Raw genomic sequence first — 24793 nt, forward strand, 5'->3', positions numbered from 1 at the left:
TGAACTGTAATTGAGCTTGTAAATTGAAAATTAACAGGACATGAGAGTCCTGGATGTAGGCTAGTCCAAACATACTTTCTACAACACACCCATAGTCTATTTATACCCCCAAATCCCTAAATTATACAATTAGGGTTCTTCCCCAAATTTTTCCCCAAAGTCAGTGAAATTAGGGCTTTTAGAAATTGGAGAAATCTCACCTAATTCTCTGAAATTGTTGTCGACCCATAACTCTATTTGTTCTCCTGTACCTTTCCTGCCTTCAATTGCTTCTCTAGCACACGTTAATCCATCAATCCATAACCTAGGGTTTAGGTTAGGTAATGAGTTGATGGGATAAAGGGCTAGAATGATGGGGGAAGGTGTTCAATCACGTGTAGGATGATGACGGAGGTGGTATGGTGGTGTTTGGTGGCGGTGTGGTGGTGGCAGTGGAGGTGAAGAAGATGGTGGCAGGACATGGTGTCTCTGCAGAGGGGGTGTGGTCGATGGAGAGGAAGGAGGAGATGTTTGGTTGAGGTTAAATGGTTCGGTTGCTAGGGTGTTAGGCGGGTCCATCGAGTTTGATGTTTCGTGAGATGGGCCGCGAGATGCGAAGCTGGTAGGTGGATCGGATGGTGATGTGAAGTGAAGCTTGTAGCGACCGTCAGATTATATGATACAACAAAATCAACGATGCCAGATGGAGTTAGGTGTTGTAGTGTTAGGCGGAGATATCAAACTTTGATGAACAGCAAGGGAGCGACCGTTGGATTCAACTACCATCTAATCTGAAGGCTTGGAATTTCAGCGCTGTGGTGCTCGGCAGAGACTTCAGATTTTGATGCTCTATGAAGGAGCGACCGTCGGATGCTTCTGAGAACTGATCTGATGGCTGATAACGGAGGCGCTTTTGTGTGTAGAAAATGAGGTTGTGCGCACCATTCTTCGCGGCTTCCTTGCGTAATTTCTCCCGGCTTTTCACTACTTTTCTGCTCTTTTCGCTCCGCGACTCATCCGAACTTTATTTATTACCTAAAAGATGCAAAATTAATTAATAAAAATATTTATTCTTGAAAACAATGAGAATACAGAATATGGGATAAAATGTAGAATTAATGCCCAAAAGATGAGTTAAAATGCCAACAAAAAGGGATAAAAATATACAATATTTGGCACTCATCAAATACCCCCAAACCTGAATTTTACTTGTCCTCAAGTAAAATAAAACTAAGGAAATCCTAACTATACCACTGTCGCTGGTCTCTCGAATGCATTTAGCGTATGCACTAAGCCTTTTAAACCACTAAGTGTCCCTAGTGGACGAGTTGAAGTCTCGTGAAGGTTTACCAGAGGTGTGCCTACAAAACCTAAGGACAAAATATAAGCTCAGATTCCATCAAACGTGACATGTGCAAAACAGTTAAGCTCACAGCAAAATGGAGATGTCAATCTAGCTATCGAAGGCACAATCCTAGCACTGATAACAAATAAGGACATGTGATAAGAGTGTAAAGTGTATCTACACATGTGTAAAGAAAGATCTGAAGTCATGACTACTAATCACCAAGAGATAGTTTCTCAGGCTAAGAACTGAGGTCGAAATCTAGCTAGCTGTCCGGACTTTACGAGAATTGTGAATGAGTTGGAGGTATTTCACAATTGCTCGCGTTGTACATCAATGGCATACACCCTCCTTGCTTACAACACAAAAACAACAAAAGATGACTATTTACATGACTCTTATTTACATTGACAATTCTCTTTTTATTTTTGGAACAAGAGATGATGGAATTGATAAATACTTGATTTTTTTTTTTGGTATTTTTCTGATATTTTTTTCTGAATATATACATCGATTTTTTTTTTTTTTTTTTTTTTTTTTTTTTTAAGCACTGATACACTTTTGATACATATACAAAAAGAAACAAAAATTACATGACACTTTGCAAGAGGTAGCCCTTTTTGATGCACCCAGTTAAATTCGATGGTTGTTTTTCTTAATGTAACCTCCACCTTCTATCCCAACCAACCAAAGAACAAGCTAGTCCAGTTTCGTTCAGTATTCTAAAGTGATTGGCAATCGTAACTTCCTATCAAACACCTTGAAGATCGAGGCCATACATGTATTGGTAGATCGTGCGCGTGCAAATTTCTTATCACTATGTGAATTGTGCTAGAATCAGGGTGCCTAAATATCTAGACTAAGACTCCTAATAATTACATATTTGCACAAGAGTCAACATTTCAAGGTAAATGAGCTCCATTTTTTATGATTTTTTAATTTTTTAATTTTTTTTTTTTTTTTTGGAATTTTTAATTTTTTCAAAAAGAGGGAGTTCTGTTTTCAATTATAACATGTTATCGTGGTATCTACTCTATACCCCCAAACCTAAACTAAACATTGTCCTCAATGTTTCAAAATATGAAAGAATTATAACACAACATATGGAGAGGATTATGCTGATTAGAGAAAAAGGAAAGAGAATACCCGATTTCGGCGAAAGCAAGATTAGAACTCCATTATTCAAGGAAAAAAAATCCAACATTTTTTTTTAGCCGAGATCATATTGAATTAGCACTATGTATACAAAAGAAACAAAAGATTTAACTAAGAAACTATCTACAAGAAAATTTGGTTTTTAATGGGATTGGACTTTTTGGGAAAAATTTGGTTTTGTCGGGAGACATTTGGTTTTGATGGGAAAAAGAAAAATTTTGGTTTTTAGGGAGACATTTGGAAAACTTTGGTTTTTATGGGAGAAAGACATTTGGTTTTTAATGGGATAAGGAGACCAAGCCCACTGTTGGGTTTTGCGAAGCCCAGCTACGTTTTTGAAAAACAGGCCCCCTGCTGATGAGTAAAGCTCACTGTTGGTTTTTGGAATTTTGGCCCACTCGAAGTTTGGTTCAGGCCCACAGTTCAGAAACAATCCCAGGTAACAATTTGAAATTTGGGCTCTTAAATAGCCAAAGGTCGAGGCCCAACTGGGCTTTGAAAACGTTTTCTGTTTTTGGGTCAAGCCCACAGTGTAAATGTTTAGTTTTCAAATGGATGTTAAGCCCACAGTCCCAGAAATTTAGTTGGGCTTTGGCTAGCTACTAATTAAAATATGAGGCCCAACTGGGCTTTCAAAAGTTCAGTTTTCTTTAATTCAAACAACAGGCCCAAATCAATCTAAAACCACAAGCCCACAAGAAATTAAACAAACAAGCCCACAAGAAATTAATTACAAACCCAACAGAAAAATGGAAAAAATTATTACAAGCCCACAAATTAAAAATGGAAGCCCACAGGTTGGGTTCTCTTAATGGGTTTAGGCTTACTTGCTTAAGCACGGCCCAGCTGCTCAGTTTGGTTGCAAAAGCCCAGTTGGGCTTTGGATCATCCTAAGCTTTTGTCTTTATTGAGGCCCAGTTGGGCTTGGCTCAGCAGCACAGTAGCACCAGCACCAGCAACAGTAGCACAGTAGCACCAGCAACAGCAGGGCTACACAGCACTCAGCAGCAGCAACATGCAGCAGCAGCAGCACAGCAGCAGTCTTGGCAGCAGCAGAGGCTGGCAGCAGCAACAGGAACAGGGAACAGCAACAGGAGTACAGCAGCAACACAGAAAACAGCAGCAGCACCAGAGGCTGGCTGTAGCAGCACCTGTTGGCTCAAAAGAGGAGATCAGTCTCTTTGAAGCGAAGCATAGCACAGCAAGATGGATATACTAACAAAGGAAAGGTGCAGCTGACTACAGGGAGACAACTGCAGCTAACATAGACTCAATGGTAGTTGCAATGATAAGACTCAATGCTTAAGTACAGGTGATATTGCTAAGATGCACACCAATGCTTCAGATGTAGTGATGCTTTGTAGTTATATTTCAGAGGAAGGCTACAGAGCAATGAGCAAAGCCACATTAGTAGTTTGCAGATACAGGGCTAAGCAAAGCTACAAATGCAGTGACCAAATATGCAGACAATGAGCAAAGCCAATGTCAAAATGAGAAAATCACAGACAATGAGCAAACAACAGGGAAATGCTACAGATGCAGTGATGATTTGCAGGTATGCAGTGATATGCAAACTAAGATGCAAACTAGTATGCAATATGCAAGATGTTAATGCAAGTTACACTAAGATGCAGTTAACCTAAGATGTAATGCAAAACAGTTAAGTTACACTAAGATGATGAAAAACTAAGTTACAGGGCAGTAACAACTTCAACCACACAGCAGCCAAGTCCCCGGCAACGGCGCCAAAAACTTGGTAGGCTTTGAAAAGGTGTAAAAATTATCCCCGGCCAAAAACTTGGTGGGCCCGGAGATATGTATAAAAATTAAGCGTGATAAAAACGGGGGCCTACAGTAATACCGCAAGTGCACGGTCGTCGGTTGTAGCTCGTGCAAGTACGGGTCGATCCACAGAGATCGGGTGTGTTTTGGAAGTGTTTTAGCTAATTGGGTTCCTAAATTGCTATTGGGCTATGAAGCCTTTTGGTTTAAATTGGGCTTTGAGTACTAATGGGTTTGTTCACAATAAAATGAACTGAGCTTGGGCTCAGTTGGTCTCTGAAGTGTGAATGGGCTTTGGCCTTAAACTTAGGCTTTTGATTAAGCCCACAGTTGATTGGATTGGGCTTTTAACCTTAACCTAAACTGGGCTTTGACTTTTGGTTCAAACCTGGGCTTGGTAACTGTGAACTGGGCCTTTGGACTTCACTGAATTGGACTTTGGCTCAGTTGGATGGGATCTGAGCTTGGCTGCAGGAATTGGACTTGGCAGGAGAAGTGAGCAATGCAGCAGTGGTGGTCTGATGCAGGAGCTGCAGCAGGGAAGTGGCAGCAGCAGCAGCCTGGCAGCAACCTTGGCAGCAACAACAGCAGCAGCAACCTTGGCAGCAACCTTGGCAGAGGCAACACAGCAGCAGGCACCAGTAGCAGCAGTACTGCAGCTACACAGTAGGTAGTAGCAGCAGCAGGAGCAAGAGCTGCACAGCAAGTGAAGGCAGCAGCAATACTGCACAGCAGAGGAAAGTGCACAGCAAGGCCAAGGAAGGCAGCAGCAATAGAGTTGCAGCAAGCCAAGTGCAGTAACAAGAAAAGAAGTAGCATCAGCACTAGTGCTGCACAGCAGCACAAGGCCAAGAGAGAAAAAGGAAGCAATTAACAGGAAAAGAAATAGCAGCAGGGGAAACAAACAATGCAAAGCAATGGAAGAACTAAACAGCAAAAACAAAACAAAATGGAGCAAAGAGAAAATGACACAAAGGCAATTAGCCTAAGGCAGGGGAGATGGTTAAGCTAACATGGAGCTAAACTAAGGCACTCTATTAGAGTGGGAAGAGAGCTAGCTTGCTCATTGTCACTAGTGAGCACTAGTTTCTCCCCACTACTCAATTAACACTATGCAGCAAAGTTTAATCTAACACTCCATTTAACAGAACTAACTGAACTAACAATGAACAACACCTAAACAGGACACATGTTAACAGGAGATGAAAATAAAAACATTAACAGAAACATCACACTAAACAGAAATTAACTGAACATGAACATTAAACAAGCAGCAAATTGAACTAAAAACATTAAGCATAACAAGTGAACTGTAATTGAGCTTGTAAATTGAAAATTAACAGGACATGAGAGTCCTGGATGTAGGCTAGTCCAAACATACTTTCTACAACACACCCATAGTCTATTTATACCCCCAAATCCCTAAATTATACAATTAGGGTTCTTCCCCAAATTTTTCCCCAAAGTCAGTGAAATTAGGGCTTTTAGAAATTGGAGAAATCTCACCTAATTCTCTGAAATTGTTGTCGACCCATAACTCTATTTGTTCTCCTGTACCTTTCCTGCCTTCAATTGCTTCTCTAGCACACGTTAATCCATCAATCCATAACCTAGGGTTTAGGTTAGGTAATGAGTTGATGGGATAAAGGGCTAGAATGATGGGGGAAGGTGTTCAATCACGTGTAGGATGATGACGGAGGTGGTATGGTGGTGTTTGGTGGCGGTGTGGTGGTGGCAGTGGAGGTGAAGAAGATGGTGGCAGGACATGGTGTCTCTGCAGAGGGGGTGTGGTCGATGGAGAGGAAGGAGGAGATGTTTGGTTGAGGTTAAATGGTTCGGTTGCTAGGGTGTTAGTCGGGTCCATCGAGTTTGATGTTTCGTGAGATGGGCCGCGAGATGCGAAGCTGGTAGGTGGATCGGATGGTGATGTGAAGTGAAGCTTGTAGCGACCGTCAGATTATATGATACAACAAAATCAACGATGCCAGATGGAGTTAGGTGTTGTAGTGTTAGGCGGAGATATCAAACTTTGATGAACAGCAAGGGAGCGACCGTTGGATTCAACTACCATCTAATCTGAAGGCTTGGAATTTCAGCGCTGTGGTGCTCGGCAGAGACTTCAGATTTTGATGCTCTATGAAGGAGCGACCGTCGGATGCTTCTGAGAACTGATCTGATGGCTGATAACGGAGGCGCTTTTGTGTGTAGAAAATGAGGTTGTGCGCACCATTCTTCGCGGCTTCCTTGCGTAATTTCTCCCGGCTTTTCACTACTTTTCTGCTCTTTTCGCTCCGCGACTCATCCGAACTTTATTTATTACCTAAAAGATGCAAAATTAATTAATAAAAATATTTATTCTTGAAAACAATGAGAATACAGAATATGGGATAAAATGTAGAATTAATGCCCAAAAGATGAGTTAAAATGCCAACAAAAAGGGATAAAAATATACAATATTTGGCACTCATCAGTTTTCACCTCCTAAACGAGCTCAAAACCTAAATATTCTCGAGGATGGAGATAGAAAATTCTTTTCCGGTCAGATAGAATGGCAGACCGTCAAAATCCGAGTTCGTACGAGAATTCTACAGCGATTCTAGTAAAGGGCGCTAATTAGGGTTTCGGCATGCCAAACCCTAATTCAGACAAATTTGCCATTATCCCATGAAACTGAAGCCGGTCGTCATCTATCCACGGAACTGAATCCAGTCGTCATCCTTCCAAGTAACTCAAGCTAGCTCCGATCCAAGTCGAGCAACGCAAGCAGCTCCATTTCAAGACGAAAAATGCTGACGACTCTTATTCCAAGCCAATCAAGTGCTAATGGCTCCCATTCCAAGCCAATCAAGTGATAACGGCTCCAAGACCAAGCCGACCAATGCTGACGGCTAATCCCAAGTCGATCCAAAGCCAGCGGCTTCCCTTCACGCCAAGTCTATGCTAGCGGCTCCGCTTCGTGTTCCAAAGCCTCGCCCAGAAGACACACAACCATTCCAGGTCGAAGCCAACAGTTTGCATCTCAACCAGCCTCTACCACTCCGCAGCCTAACCTGCAGCGCTACTAGTAGAATTTATGCAAGGCCGCCAAACAAGAGGATCATGGACTCTCCTTACCTCTCGAAAAAGGTTAGTCGGACCTTCCTGACCATCTTTCCACGACTTGTCGTTTCGATTTTTGTCCTTTCCAGTCACCATCTTATGCTTACCTCGCAACAATGCTCTTGTTCCGAGCTAAGCATGGGACTTAATGTTGATGGCGGTTTTTAGCTTAGGGATAAAATCGTAAAACCGTACAACTGACATGACGTCACTATGACCATTAGCACATTTATTCAATCGATCAGCATGCCTACGTAAGAATTACCAGGGCACCTTTTTTTTTATGTGTCATGTTCCACGACAGAACCCTTAACATTAACCGACATCATCTATGCCAAACCCTAATTCTCATGCTACCGCGCCAAAGCATGCCAATCATGCCAGCCGAACCACTGTGCCAATGGCAAACCATGCCAGCCACATCTCCGCGCCAAGGCATGCCAACCATACCAGCCGCACCACTGTGCCAATGGCAAACCATGCCAGCCATATCTCCGCGCCAAGGCATGCCAACCATGCCAGCCGCACCACTGTGCCAATGGAAAACCATGCCAGCCACATCTCCGCGCCAAGGCATGCCAACCATGCCAGCCGCACCACTGTTCCAATGAAAAACCATGTCAGCCACGTCTACCGCGCCAAGGCATGCCAACCATGCTAGCCGTACCATGCGCCAATGGCATGCCAAACCCTTGGCCCCACCATGCCAAGCCAATCGCACCTTGCCTTGGCCCCAACCATGCTAGCCGCACCATGCGCCAATGGCATGCCAAACCCTTTCCCCCACCACGCCAAGCCAACTGCGCCTTGCCTTGGCCCCAACCATGCTAGCCACACCATGCACCAATGACATGCCAAACCCTTGGCCCCACCATGCCAAGACAACCGCACCTTTCCTTGGCCCCATCATGCCAAGCCAACCGCACCTTGCCTTGTCCCCACCATGCCAAGTCGTCCGTTCCAAACCCTTGTCCCCACTATGCCAAGCCATCCGCGTCATTGGCCTTAGCCCCACCATGCCGGCCTTCCCCATGCGGCTACCAAAACGAAGGCGTGCGATGATCAACGGCCACCCTTCCATCCTATATGCAAATCCTAGCCGTCCAAGGTCGCCAAACAACGCATGGTAACCTTTGGCCCAAAACCCTAGTTTTGGCCACGCCAAACCGCGCCAAGGCATGCCATGCCACATGTGCCAATGGCATGCCAACCACTTGCCGCGCCATACCATGTCGGCCTTCCCTATGCGTCTACCAAAACGAAGGCCTGCAACAATCAACTGCCACTTTTTCATCTAAGATTCAGATCTTAGCCGTCTAAGGTTACCAGCTAACGCATGACAACCTTTGGCCCTAGTTTGGTCGCGCCTAAACAAAGCCAAAACCTTAACTTTTCACGGGCCATATTAAAGCCATATCATACTTTCATGCCACTGGCTACCAAACGAAAGGTTGCAATAATCAACGACTACCTTCCTCTTAAGATGCAAAATCTCGACCATTGAAGGTCACCACCGAGCCGGAAAGTCTCCCAAGATCAACTTGCCAGACAACAACAACATGCTACATGTTTTCCACGAAAACACGCGAGACATCAACACATGTCACAAACTGGGGGATGCTCATTGGGTATTGGTTTGGCAGTTTAACGCGTGCGGCGTACACTACGCTCGTTATAAGAAAGTGTCATAAGGATGAGGCGGTTAGTAAATACATGGAGTAATAGTGAAACGCTTTCTTTTATGGAACATCAATTCCAAGCGTTACCGGTTACCACCTCCTCCCATTTACTCACCCGTTTTCCATTTCTTAATGAGACCAGAGTACGTTTCACTTCGACTTGTATAAATAGGCATTACCTATTTCCACCGAACAACAAGTTCAGCTAAGGAGGATACAACACTCAGAAAACATTTGATAGCTTTCCATCTGTTAGATTCCCACTTTCTGATACAAGTCGTGAAACAACTACTCCTCCAGAATCAACTATTCTGGTCTCAACACTTTCTTCGCTTCCCTCCCCAAAACCAACCCCTTCTCCTTCACTTTGTGACCGAAGCAAGTCTCGAACGACCATTTCTTGATTTAGGCCGAATTTGTACAGATTGATCTCTCGAATCTAAAGTACTCCCTTGTAGTACATTGTTTTGGGTTTAAATTCGTTGCTCACCCACACACCCGAAATTACCAAAATCAGCAGAAACCGTTTTCACCCTCAAACAATTGGCGACCACAGTGGGAGATTTATCTTTCAGTTACAATGTCAATTTTCGACCATCGATCTCATGCTTCAACCCAGACATCAAGGCGGTAGAAGAAAACGATCCGCTCAGGGATCGACGACTCAGTTACCAGACGACCCTATTATCAGTCATGACACGACAAGGGATGACTGGGGACTTCCCAGAGGTTAGAAGCAAACTATCTGCCCACGAATCGACGACTCAGTTATCAGGTAAATCAGTAACAAATGGGGACTAACCACAATCGCAGCGGTGCTTCTCACAAAACTCGGACTTGCACCCGGAAGTTTCATTTTCGTTAGGAGATCTGAAAAACCGAGTAAGTCTTGCCTAGAAAAAATACATGGTTTACTACTTCAAGTTTTCACGGGAATGATAAAACCGATAGCCATATTATGTTTCATCCCATGACCTCTACTGACACGCAATGCTCATGATTCCATGGCTTTCTTGGGATGTTTGTGTCACTTGCAAATCATCATTCTAAAACAATTCATACCAAAAGAATAATCCAAAACCCTCATAGATAACAGTTATCTACCAATTCAAATCAAACCATAAACCAAGCGCTTTGTTTGCCTTTCAACAACAAAGAAAAAACAGTCACCTACCCGTACGTGCCTACTTTGCATAATGATGGTTACCCGTCACGTCACTATTCATGAGGTAGCCGACGTTACTACGGTGATATTCGAAGAGGAATTGTTTATGATGAAGTATATCTACAAGTTTATGAAAGGCATGCCCACGGCTAGGGTTTACATCAATTCAGAAGAACAATATTTCTACAGATTTATGGAAAGCATACATATGGCTAGGGTTTGCACCAACATAAGAAAACAAGAAAACAAATTGAAAGAGAAACACTGGAATACATAGCTAGAATATGCTTGCCCACTTTATTGCTATCGCGCTACCGCTAACACCAGGACGTGAGAACAAAGATACGAGATAAAAAGGAGAGCCAACCCCTTTCATAGGAACTTTTGGAATTTGAATAAGGAAAGGGTTTCTTATTTGAGCTACGTGTGGGAAGAGGCAACTGGTCCCGCAAGAACAAGTTCGTGACATGCCAAGCCAGCACCCGTTCCAAGCCGATCCATCGCTAACAACTTGCGTCCTTCCCGGTACTCACAGCTTACGTCCTTCCAGCGCCGGAAGCCCGCACCTTCCTAGCGCTGACAGCTTGCGTCCTTCCAGCGCCGACAGCTTACATCGTTTCCAGCGCCAGCATCTTGCATCCTTTCCAGCGCTAACAGCTTGCATCCTTTCCAGCGCTAACAGCTTGCATCTTTACAGCAGCTTGCACCTATCCAGCGCTAACAGCTTGCATCCTTCCAACGCCATAAGCTTGCATCCTTTCCAGTGCTAACATCTTGCATCTTTCCAGCGCCATCTTCTCCGCTCCACAACCAGCCAGAGCAGCGCCATCCTCACCATTCGAAACAGCGCCATGGCTCCAGCACTCCGTGATCAAAACCGCGCCTTTATAGTACATTATTTAGGGTTTAAATTCGTTTCTCACCCACACACCCGAAATTACCAAAATCAGCAGAAACCGTTTTCACCCTCAAACACTAGGATGTCTTCTTTTTAGCTTAGTTGGAAGAATAACTAGTGCTTGAATAGCAATGATTGTGACTACACATAACTATTTTTTTCATCTTCTTGTTTTCTTTTTTAGGTTTTTGGTTTTAAATTCTAAAAATATTTGGAGGATGATGTTTTTGCAGTATTAATATTTATGATTTGTTATATTGCAATTTGTTATGGGATATGTATGTTTGCGTCCGTGAACTTGAAGGTCCCATATCTTGTCAAAAGTAAAGTCGTTCATGAATTGGTATTCACGTACTGGTAAAAGGATGAATAGACTTTTGACAAATACAAAAGTTAAGCCTATATTGTTAATTCTTTGATGGAAGATAGGTTAAAATATTTTGTTTTCAAGGATTATGTCTATTAATGTTGTGATGAATATAATAATGGAATATAGAATGAATCCTTGTGTATTCCACAGTAAAGATCTTTATTGATCCATATCCTATGTATTACTGTGAGGCTCTGTAATGTGTCTTATGTTGAGCACAATACAACTAAGTTGATTATTATGATTAGCTTTGTTGGTTGTTCCGTAAGGTACTTTATGTTGAGCATTTTGAACTAAATTAATCATCTCGTTTGGTTATTTAGTTATTGCTTCGTAAGATCTCTTATGTCGAGCAAAACAATTGACAATTAAATTGATTACTTCTGTGATTAGTTTGATTGTGTATTCCAATTAGATTAATTATGGATTCTCTTGTAATTAGTCTAGTTGAGTATTCATATATTCCATAATCCTTTGTGTTGAGTATATGAATGACTATTCTAGTCATTTTCTAATGGTTATGCTAGTCATAGTTCCGAAAGTTTTCTAATGTTGAGCATAATCAATTAAGTTGACCACTTTGTGTGTTTAATTTGATTGCGTATTCCGATTAAATTAATCATAGGTTTACTTGTGATTAATTTTATTGAGTTTTTTGGATATAAAAAATCATTCTCTTGGTTTTTGGTGTCCAATAAAATCCTCATTTTGTCTCAAAATTAAGGTCGCTCTTGTTGTTATTTCGGGAATGACATCAAATGGGGGAGAGTTCTTTTGAACTTGTGCTCAATAGTAATATCTTGAGGGGAGTGCGGTTGTGGATTATTAAAGGGGTTATCTTGTATCCTTAAACTCCTTGATGAATGCTATTAGCTTCGGCTATATGATTGCATCTAAATTAAGTTGGTATGTATTCTTCCTTTGGCCATGAAATGTCTCTTACGGAAATTTCATTATGATCCCGTTCTTGTACCTTTGCCAATTTTATTGACAAAAAGGGGAGAATTAATATGTACTTCATACTACATATACATATGGTTTTCGGATCATTGTGTAAGGGGGAGTGGTTTCCATGTGAGATGGAGTATTGACTAAGGGGGAGTGATACATATCACCATAGTATTAGTGTTGAAGTTGTGATACAATTGGACTTTGACACTGTGTAATAATACTATGACACTGTATAACAATGATCGAGACCGATGATTTCTCATTGTTATAGCTACGGATCTTCAACAACGGTGATACTAAACTTACAACCTTTGGGATCATTGGAGTACTTGGAAGTGACGAAGATTTCGAGGAATGTTGAAGATTAGACTATGGAATAGGAGCCACTAAAGTTTCTTTATCTTTTTTGTATTCCATATGTATTGATAGTTTTGTCATTAAAATTGACAAAGAGGGAGATTATTAGAGCATTACTCGGTCGACCTCGCATGCGTTGCTATCTCAAACATGCTTGTCAATGTTAGTGATCAAAACTATAAGTCTTGATTTCTAGTATATTATAGCTAAGTCTCGGACTAGGATAGAAAGTGTAGTTGAGCTCAAGGACTTCATGGCGATTCATCATACAAGAAGAAGAACTACTCAAGGAACCGGTGGAACTTCTCGACAAAAAGGTATGTGAAGACTTGAACTTATCTGTCACTCAAAAGTTTATCTACTCTATCTCCTACTCTTTGAGACAAGAAGTCGTATGCTATATATATAGACTTGGATTATACATATTTTGTATTTCGAGCCGAGTATACCTCGCCTATCTATATCTCGAAATATGTGTTGGTAAGCTTTTCGCTTCGATCAAGTTTATCTTTACCTAGTGACGAAAGTCATGATATGTTTCAATCACTTTGGAAATTGCTCTGACGAAAAATGGTGTAACAACTATATAACGTCCTCTAAGAATGTTTCAATGATTGAAATGAGAGTTTAGATTACATAACCAATGGTGGACATAAACATTGTTATGGATACACATTTATGTATAAGTCCTATTCCTTGAACCAAAGTTTGCGAACTTTGTTGATCAAGAGAAACCGGAGAATGGCGTGAGCCAAGTCCGCGAACTGTCGAACTTCTCGTCCCGAGAAATTCTGCTGGAGTTGACGAACTAGGTGCGTCCGAGAACCGGCGGAAGTCTTTGCCGAGATTTTTGGCTAGAGTTTGTAAACTCTATGGTTGCTTAAGTCTCAAACCTGGTCTGCAAACTTGAGAAAGGTTATATATCTGAAGATGATTCTGAACTTAAACTTATAAAGACTAAGGAATGCAGTTTGCAAACTGTGGATATAAAATTTCATGAACCGATTCGAGTGAATCAAATCATCTTTGATTCAATTTTGTCTTGTGTAGTACATAAGATTTCCTTGCAATTGAACAACTCTCTTAACTAGTTCATCTGAGTCATTTGAGCTAGTTATGGTAAAGAACAACATGGTTGATATGAAATGCTCATATGGCTAACCTTTTGGTTGACTATTATTGAACCAACATCACATGTTTGGGTACGGTTAACAAACCTAGAGGCGTGCAGTTCAAGTGTGTATAACAAGTTGAGAAATATTAGCTTGAATCTAAATCAGGTTTTCATCTAACGGTGGATATTGTTTGCTTTGTAACCAAGGAAAAACCCTGATTTGAAAGACTATATAAAGGAGACATCTAGTATTGTGCAAGACTAATCCCCACACCTTACGTGTGATACTAGTTTGCATACCAGAGTCGATTCTCCTTTAAACCTCTAGTTTTTTTTTATCAAACCGGGTTAACGACTTAAAGACTTCATTGGGATTGTGAAGCCAGACCGATATTACTTTCAGTTGTGTGATCTGATCTTGCATCTTCCATCGTACGAGTACAATCATATTGATTGGCTTGAGATTTGATATCTCCGATAGGCAAGATATAAAAAGTAATCACAAACACCTTCGTCTCATCGTTTGTGATTCCACAACATCTTGTTTCGCTACCATACGATTAAGATTGATGTGAGGTGATTGATTAATCTAGGATGTTCTTCGGGAATATAAGACCGGATTATCAATTGGTTCTTGTTTACCTTGATTATTATCAAAAGACGGAACAAAACCTTTAGGGTTTATCTATGGGAGACAGATTTATCCTTTGATAGACTTGTCTGTGGGAGACAGATTTGTTTATTGTTAAAGCCTGCGATTTTGGGTCGTAGCAGCTCTTAGTTTTGGGTGAGATCAGCTAAGGGAATCAAGTACGCAGTATCCTGCTGGGATCATAGGCGTAGGAGCATAACTGTACCTTGTATAAGTGGGAGATTGATTGGGGTTCAACTACAGTCCAGTCCGAAGTTAGCTTGGAGTATGCTAGTGTCTGTAGAGGCTTAATACAGTGTGTGTTTAATCTGTACTAGGTCCCGGGATTTCTCTGCATTTGCGGTTTCCTTGATAACAAAATTTCTGGTGTCTGTGTTATTTCAATTTCCGCATTATATTGTTTTATCTTTATAATTGAAATAATACAGGTTGTGCGTTAGATCAATAAATTGGAGAGTCCGACCTAACGGTTGTTGATTGATATTGATTGATCCTTGGATATTGGTCTTTGGTACCATTCCAGTTATCTCTCTTTAATTGAGACTCGCAGTTTGCTTGAGTAAGATTACATCGAGAGATTGAGATATTAACTCCTTGAGATACTTTTACCTAGATTGAGTCTGACTGTCTAGTTGATTCTCTAGAAAGTGTTTCAGAGTTTGTCCATACAGATTTCTAAGCGAAATATTGGGTGGTGTTGTTAGACCCCCGCTTTTTCAGACTTCTCTGTATTTATCAGTTTTGTTATTGTTTTATACGTATTTAGGTTTTATGTTTGGTTGACCACAAATGTGAGAGATTATTCGTATCCCTGCTTCGATCTATAACAAGGTAACTTCTGTTCTCTTCCTTTTTTGTTTTGATTTTGATTTTGATTTTTTTTTATGTTTGGGTTTTGGGTTAGTCCATTTATTTTTTCTTCCTATTCAGTTTAATATAATGTTTATCTAACTAACTCTATATTTAATTATGACTGGAAGTTTCTGTTTTGGATTTTGATTTACAGAGCTTGCAGAAAACAAGTGTATTTGGTTAAGAATTTTATGTTTGTAGTTTCAGTTTTTATGCCATCAATAGATGCTTTGAGGTGTCGTTGGTTTTGCACAACTGAGAGAAAGATTTCTCTACTATCAATAGCTACGAATTGTGTAAGATTTTGTACGATTTCTGAAGCCATATCTATTTGTTGAGAATTTTCTTTTGTTTTATTTAATTTTCACCATGTTCTTTTCTTCTTCTTCTTTTTCGTCTGTTTCACTTTTTTTTTTTAATTTTTCATCATGGTTTCTCAAGGTACTATGATGTTATGTAGGGAAAACCAGGGCTTGAAGGGAATTTCGATAAGTAATATCTCTTTCTTTAGCAACAATGTTTACATGAAGGTACTATATGTAGTTAAACCTTGAAGTATGATAATGCGTTTGTAGGTTGAAGCAACAACGTTTGAGGTTATAGTACTAAACGAGAACCAAATTGAAGTTACTTTTTCATAGAACTGAAGTATTTCTCTCAAGGGAAAAAATATTCTTATTAATTTACACAAAAGGTTTCTATCTTGATATTCTTTTTTTATATGTATGCAACATCTGTTGATTGTATTATTCGTCTAAAACAAGGTACATCATGTTGAAATATTTTTTCGGTTTCTAGACTATGTTAAGTTTGATCATTTGAAAGGATAGCCTTAGTTTGGTACCAGCGAAGCAAAAATCTTTTTCAAGACATGTAAATGATTAATATCTCTTTTGAATTTGGTTACTATATATGAGCCTTTCGTGGTTGTTGTGCTTGGTATGAGTTGCAAGTTGTATGATTGGATTCAACCAAAGCCACGGTATTTTTTATTTTTGTTAAGAAAAATATATGCAATATAAACAAGCTTTTCTTAAACAAGAAAACGATTAACTAACAAATTCGTTACCTCAGAGTCCGCATCCTCTTCTCCCCAGAAAGATATATCACTTCAAGTTCCTCAGGTTTTCGAGTAATACTTGTATGTCTCATATTCCTAGACTTTTTAGTCTAACCTATACGAAGTTGTCTCTAGTACATAATCAAGCGACTCTTAGATGAGTTTTTATTCACTAAAATATGACAACCAAACTTGACATACCAACGCTTGGTGGGTTCAACCGAGCTATGCTCTAACAATATCCCCCTTTGTCAATTTTAATGCAAAACTCTTAATACATATGGATAAACAAATTACAAGAATTCATTATACATACGCTTGATTCCAAGTTTCAACAACACAATAACCTGCATATATTTAATCAATAAATGCCGTTGTTGACATCTGAATAACAAAGCTTATGCTCCCCCTAAAGGTAAGATAGGTAGATATTCAATCCGAGCATCTTTGTTATTCCCCTTTTGTAGTCAAGATAACAACACAACAATGTGATATGTTTCTCCCTCGTAATCAATGCTTTACTCTTTCATTATATATAACGTTTAAGCACAATAGATATGTCTTTTAGGTACACCTTTAACAATAGCAATTAAAAGTATCAACTAAATATTTGTATATTTTTATAGCCAAAATTTAATTTGGTAGCAAGGATTTTCACGTCATTGATTGATCAATTGTGAACCTGTTCACAACAGTTCATTCTGAACCATCAAAGAATAATTTATTTTAAATTGTTTAGGTATGGTCTAATTCAACATGAGAACGAAAAGTTAGCTTAAATTAAAAACTATACAAAGTATTACTGAGGTGTAATTACCATTCGGTAGATTAATACTCCCTCCGTTCCCAAAAAATAGATACTTTTCCTTTTAATTATTGTATCTAAAAAAGAAATAGGTACTTTAATTTATAATATGATGAACTTTCAAAACTACCCTCCCCTAAAAAAGCTACCCCCTCGCATGATTTCTCTAAAAATTGTGCACATAAGAAAAGTACCTCTTTTTTAGGAACGGAGGGAGTAATTATAATGAAATCCATTTAATTCAATTTTTTCATGACGTAAGCCTGAACTTTTGTCCTTAAATAATCATAATAAAGTGCATTTAATTCAAAATTGCCACGACTTAAGCCTAAATTTAACCATTGTCCTTAAAGCCTAGATATAAAACTTTATATTTCACTGCATCGTGTGATAAGTTCTTTCTGGTTGGATTAATCGGCATTTGCTATTTGTGTTTATTGATGTGCAATTAACATCTATGGGTGATGTTTTTTCTCACCCTCTGAACTCTATTGTTGGCGAACATCAATATCCGATATACTAACCAACAAATGTAAATAGGTAATATAGGAACATTGAGCACAAATGCATAAAACTTTCACTTTCTTAGATTAACTACCAAATGAAGGTAAAGCTAACTAACAGATAAAATAAATTTAATTTTTGTTCATTTAAGTATAATATGTTTATTTTCACGTATAATTTTTTTATGTTGTGGTGGTACTTAGAAACAACGCCAACCCACTTGAACTACATAAAAAAAATACGAAGAAAAACCGTTACAGGACCGGATGACCCTCTTCGTGGATTTATTTTCAATTGCTCTCTCAGCTGATGCCCTTTGCCCGAACACTGCATGATGAAAACATCAGTTTTTCCTTCGGCTGGAAAGGTCCCACCATGTTAAGTGTGATCTTGAATAATAAGTTGGAATTATTGGAAGAGGACATGATTGGTGTTCTACAACAGCTCAAGCAGACAAAAGACATGGTTTAAATACATGACTTAATTTTTTAAGTTATGTTTGAGTAACATACTAAAATGGGGTGAATTTTTGTGTGTTTTTTTTGTTTTGTTAGTCGAAGCACTAATTATTCATGGCTTTCTGCATGGACGATAAACAATTGGTAGAGCACATTTATAAGATCAGATTCACACATAAATAAAACCTTATATTGATGGGTAAACTATAACGGAAGCAAGATACATTTCGGTGATTTTTGATGGGTAAATTGTAACGGAAGAGATGCTGGATGAATTGAAGTTTGAAGTTAGACGATTTAAAGCTTTTAGTTTAGTAGTTTTTATCGAAATTTCAATGAAGATGATATTGAAGCCTTTGTATAATGAAGATGGATTTACTGCAGAATTATGGGAAACTAAAATTCATGATTCGTCGCTAATGGTACAGTTTCTTTTGTTTTAAGTCCATTAATGGAAAAAAAATTCAAATTTTGACAACCTAGGATTACTTTGAGATGATAATTGAGATCATAGTACCTCTATCCAAATATGCAGGTATATTTGATGTTCACTTTTTATGATCTTGGTTCTAATTTGTAGGGTGCGATGGTGGAGAAGACAAACAAGAGAAGTCGGATAGTATTTTTTAGCTCAAATACTATGGTTGTTTCCAGAAAACCAAGAGTGGGTCTACATGAAGCAAAGGTAAACACTCGAACGTGCAGGCAGCAGGGATACAATCAATAAAAAGAGATTACAAAACCTTGATTTAAGTACGAGTTGAGTTTATTGCATTGGTGAATTGTAGTGTATATTATATCACTTAGAAAATATATACTTTTGCATGTGTTTTATCAAAAAAAAAAAAATTAAAAAAAAAAGAAGAAAATATCAAATTCTTTTCTTAGTCAAATTTTATAGTATATTTTGTACCACATACTCACGAGGAATTGTAAACTAATTTCCTTTTAATAAAGTGGAGGCTTAAAAAAAAGAAAAAAAAAGAGTCTTGTTATCCTATGCGCCCATGCATAGGATAATTTAGCATTAATTATGCCCTTTTACCTTGGGTTTCAGATTTTTTCCTTGAGATTAAAATAATTTTTATATTAAATAATTTCTGCTAATAAGTATTGTGATTATTCCAAAAATACCCTTAAATTTGATTATTTTTTTCGGTCCGCGAGTTATAACCCCAAAGGTGTCACTCTCCATCCACATAAAACCCATCCAAATAAAAGTAATACAAAAACCCCAAATAATCTAAACAGTCTAAACTTCCCTTCCCCTAATTCAGCCCAAAATAACTAAAGAATAAACCACCCACTGTATCTTCATTCGTAAACCCGAAAACGACCAACAAAAAAATACCCATTAAACTCCCTTCCCTAAAAATCCAAAAACTCTCAGATCTATGAAAATCATCACCGATTTTTGATTCTCTCTTTTTCAATTCTTACTTACTTCAACTAGTGAAACATAATTATGAATCGAATCATTTCTAAACCTAATTTCTGACCTAAATCGTCTCAAAACACAAGATGGTGAAGAAACAAACTCAACAGAAGAAAAAGAAAGATGAAAATTAAACAAAGCAGTGGAACAAATTCCAAACAGTAAATCGAAGAAAATATTCCAAAAGGTAAGAACCATATCAACTAATTTTGTATGCACTATTTTTTTGTGAAGTAAATTTCGTCGTATTTCTCATTTGTCAATTCAAAACTGTGTTGATGGTGTTATTCTTTTTTTTGGTGAAAGCAACATGAATCAATGATTTTTGGTTTGGTTTCATCAGTGATTTTGATAATTAGGTTTAGGTTTGGTTTCATCAATAATTTTTGCAATTAGGTTTAGGTTTGGTTTCATCAGTGAATTTTTATATGTTTTCATGTGTTTGTAGCTATTAATTAGGTTTAGGTTTCATTTGTTTTCATTTTATTATTCACGGTTCAATTTTAAAATTTCTATTGGTGTGTTTATTTGATGTTTGTATGATGAAACCATATTTTGTTTCACCATTTCTACCTTGGTTTACATATACTTGAAACCAATTTTCTGTTGGTGTGTTTACTTAACTTTTGTTTAATGTAACCAGATTTGGTTTTACCATTTCTGTTTATGGTTTACATATGCTTGAAACCAATTTTTTATTGGTGTGTTTACTTAATGCTTGTTTGATGTAACCGGATTTGGTTTCACCGTTTCTGTTTATGATTTACATATGCTTGAAACCAATTCTGATGGAGTGTTTACTTAATGGTTGTTTGATGTAAATAAATTTGGTTTCATCATTTTCACTTATGGTTGGAACTAAATCTGTTGGCGTTATTTATTTATTTATTTCAGTGTCTTTGATGGAACCAATTATGGTTTCATCATTTTCATTTATGGTTTACTTATAGTTGGAACCAAATTTGTTGATGTTTTTACTAATTGGTTTCTTTGATGCAATCAAATTTGGTTTCATCATTTTTAATTATGGTTTATATATGCTTGGAATCAATTTATGTTGATTTTTTTTACTTAAAGTTTATGTGATGTAACCAGATTTGGTTTCACCATTTCCAGATTCGGTTTGACCACGTTTAAGAGATCGATGACACAATTAATCAACCAGAAACGTACAAATTCTAAAAGCTATACATGTTGTGAGCAAAAAGGATAAGTTAAAATCCAATTATGTTGATTTTGAAATGCTAAAATCAACTATGTGTGTTTGTAATTTGTGAATCAATTTCTTTTTCGGGTGCTTGAAATATTTGTTTATAATTTCAGGTGAAATTTTGGAGTTCATTTCAGCTATTGCATGAAGAGCCTGTTCAAGGGAAAATGAAGTTTCTGACGAGGGGATATCATAAAAGATGGGAAACATGAGAGCAAAGTTGGCATTCAAAATCCTGATGGCAAAAGCAGATCAATGAAAACATTGGTGTAACTACTTGTTAGAAAGTTGTGATAGCATTTTGCAACATTATATATTTCCTGTCAAAATACTTATAATATTTTCTAAGAGATTTCAATTGCTTATGAATGGTTTCCACCGTTGAATTCATTTTTTCTTGTCGAATTGATTTAGTTGTGTGTTCGATTTCAAACCAAACTTAAAAGAGATTTAAACTCATGTGTGATATAGGAACCATGTTTAAATGAAGTTTCAACTGTAAGTCTGTGCTAGTTCATCCGTAAAAGAAACATCTTGATGGTAAGTACAACTACCAATAACTGTATGTAAGAAAGTAAGGTACAAGTATAATGTTCATATGGCAAACGAAACCAAATAAACAACAGTAAAAAATGATGAAACCAAAAAGGGTTCCAACAAAAAATGATGAAACCTATTTTGGTTCCAGCATAAATACGATGAAACCATAATTGGTTTCATCATAATTCATCAGTAGCTGCACTTCATTTAAGCTTCATTTCTTCTATAGTTTACAACATCATCTGCTATAACTCAGCTCTACTTTCATCTTCCGTCTATCCACAACAGCACCATCTGCTTCATTGACCATCTTCTTCTCATCCTTGTAGCCCTAGCCAAGACAGCAACAACACAACAACACAGATCCATGCTACATCAAAAATCAACATGTTACATATTTAGCTCCCAAATCATCATAACTAAATCTTAAACATGAACATGACTTTGTTCCTTAGACTGGTGCAACATACTCATTCACCAACAAGAACAACCAACCTTCCACCATGTCTTTCAAAACGAAAAATCCAAATTCATTCAATTGTTACAGAATAACATAACACACCTTGATATATTCATCCCATACAACATCATCAGCAACCACAACTTCTCGCGACTGGTCCCATCCAAATCCACTTTGACCTCTAAGAGTACTTACAGCAACATAGTTTTTCTTCAAAGTTTTCATACGGTTTTTCAACACATCCTTGGCAAAAGAAGAACCAAAACTCTGCATGAAATTATCGACAATGTGCGTCCAAGCATGTTTGCTGAACTGACCATCAAGTAGTTGTCCTTCATGTACTTGGTCTGCCATTAGACCCATGAACAGTCGATCCATGGGAGGAGTCCAAGTTGTCCTTCCAGTTTGGGGGTTGGATGATTGATCACTCCCCATACTCTATAATTAACCGACTATGTAAGCTATTGCTAAACAAACTCTTCATGAAAGTTAATAATGGCCACGCAACACAATATGGTCTCATTACTGGATTCTATAACCTTGAAAACTTGGGCAGAGAGCTAATAATTACTCAAACAAAGCTTGTCATGAGCATAATGAATTAATGAAAACAAAAACACAAGCTAGTCTTGCTCACTTACTGATTCAATCAAATATAAAAGTTTCTTTCCCAAATTGGGTATATTATTCTAACTTGGATCTATTAGATGTTCGTTATAGAATTAACAACCACTATCAACAGATGTTCATTACAAATTTAACAATCACTATCAAAACCTAAATTATCAAACTATGAAGATGATATCAGTAACATGCAATTGAAAAAAATCAAAAGACAACATACACAATAATACGAAGAATGATAAATGTTCATGCATAAATAAAGATGATAAGGAAAAGAAAGAGGATGAAGATGGTACCAGCAACTTGCAATTGATTCGTAGCAAACCCTCTGTAAAAGAAAATCTCAATCAGATTTGCTTGATAACAAATTGAATCATAGAAATTGTAAAAAAACCCAAATCAGATTTGCTTGATAACAAATATATTCATAGAAATTGTAAAAAACCCAAATCAGATTTGCTTGATAACAAATTGAATCATAGAAATTATTATGTGTTAAAATAGATTAGAAAAGAAGTATACCTTGTACAGATTTGATGTAGAAACGATGAAGATTCACATCAGTATATATATACAGAATAAAAGGTATGAAAAACCCTATCGTGGGTTTAGTAGTGGTGATATACTGGTGTTCGTGGGTTCGATGATGGAATTGTGTTATTCTATTCTTGGCGAGGAGTTGGGGGTGGTGATGTTTACGGTGGTGGAAATGGTGTTGGTGGTGAAGGAATTGAAGGAGGCGGAGGAGGGTGGTGGTAGTGGTGAGATACGGACGTGTAGTGGTGTGTCGGGGAAGAATAAAATTATTGTTGGTCTTCGTGGAGATCCATTGTTGCTGCTGGTGATGATGGTGGTGGGAGAAGGAGACGGAAGAAAGAAGAAAAAAGAAATCAGAGAAGAAGAAGAAGAAAAGGCCAAGGGCATGTTTGTCTTTTTTAAAGTAACAAAAACTAAATTTACACATTATTATTTGGCTTGGGGTTTTTGTCCCAATTTTATTTGAAACGGTTTTTATTTGGTAGAAATAATATGACCGGTTTTTTCTTATCACTAGTTTGTTTACCTAGGGGTTTTGTCACTAGTTTTGTATTTTTTTTTTATCTAATACAAACAGCTTCCTCTCCGACGAAAATGGAATATTGTTACAACAAGTCGGTCAATTGGGTTTGTCTGACTCACCGACTAATTAGATTTAGATAAGCCGAATAGGCTTAAGCTTTTTCCAATACGTGTAATATTTATGTTAGTAACACACACATATAACGTGTCATCTAACTATTTTACTAGTCATGCTTTCATCCCTATAAAAAGGCAGTGCTCGACCATGTTATAACGAACAGAACTAAGTAAGAATAAAATAAATTTTCCTTCTTACCAAATATGTCACTTATAATATTCCTGGCATTTTTAGGGGCCACTCAAAAAGATTTAGGGGCCAACAATAAAACAAAAAAGGTCACCCAAAGGGAAAATGTAGCCAGTCCTTATCTCGCGTAATTCGTAATGGCGAAATTACCCTTATATATTCGGAGGATATGATAACATTGTTACCCTCCGAATGCAATCGGAAGCCAAAATCGTTCTCATACTTCCGATTGTAGTCGGTGCAGTATTAGAATGATTTGTGTTTCATTTTTTCCATTTCTTTTTAATTTTTGAGTTGTTAGAGTTATAGAGAAGAAGGTGAAGGAAAAAAAGAGAAAACCCATTTTATCACTACAAAAATGGATGGATACGAAGAAGAAGGTGAGAATCATGACGAAGAACAAAATGTTGAGGGTTCACGACCGTTTAGAGAAGACGATTTGGGGTATATGTTGAATGAGGAAAACATAGACGACCCTTTCATGGAAGAAAATGGAGAATCGCATGATATTGAAGCTAACGATGCATGTAAAACACAGGTATTGTGTTAAGAAACTCAAATACTCGATTTGCATGCGTTTGTGTGCTTTTGTAAACAAGAAAAACCGATTATTGCATGCATTGAATGCCATGAACTACCCAGATTCGGTAGATAATTTCTAGATTAAACTTACGAATATAACACATTGAGTACCAAATATGTATATTCGGTAGTTACAAGATACTAGTTTACTGCCGAATATGAGAAAAACCCCAAACTGGTTTTCCAAAAATATCTACATTCGGTAGTTATGTAGAGCTATTTACCTCCGAATGGCCCCAAAAACGAATTCCTCAGAAAATTTCAAAACTCAGTATTCTTATCCTTTACAATCGGTAATAGTTTAACATTATTTGACTGCCGAATATAACAGTGGCCTCAAAATAAAATTTC

At 38.0% G+C, this 24793-nt stretch overlaps 1 protein-coding gene across 1 annotated transcript; it reads right to left on the reverse strand.

Moving 5' to 3' along the window:
• Window positions 1-21648: 21648 nt before the first annotated feature.
• On the reverse strand, window positions 21649-22305 carry LOC113306158 (L10-interacting MYB domain-containing protein-like). The gene is made up of 2 exons (XM_026555130.1): window positions 21973-22305; window positions 21649-21741 (listed from the first exon to the last, which is right to left on the reverse strand). Exons 1-2 carry the CDS (start codon window positions 22303-22305, stop codon window positions 21649-21651), a joined length of 426 nt encoding a protein of 141 aa, XP_026410915.1.
• Window positions 22306-24793: the final 2488 nt, after the last annotated feature.

Source organism: Papaver somniferum, chromosome 8 (assembly GCF_003573695.1).
Source record: "Papaver somniferum cultivar HN1 chromosome 8, ASM357369v1, whole genome shotgun sequence".
NCBI classification, from domain to species: domain Eukaryota; kingdom Viridiplantae; phylum Streptophyta; class Magnoliopsida; order Ranunculales; family Papaveraceae; genus Papaver; species Papaver somniferum.

Excerpts from the sequence above, each read along its gene's own strand:
- LOC113306158 (XM_026555130.1), bottom strand. The coding sequence starts at position 22,305 with ATGGGGAGTGATCAATCATCCAACCCCCAAACTGGAAGGACAACTTGG. Across the intron at positions 21,742-21,972 it reads TATGGGATGAATATATCAAG|GGCTACAAGGATGAGAAGAA; the intron begins GTGTGTTATGTT and ends TGTCTTGGCTAG.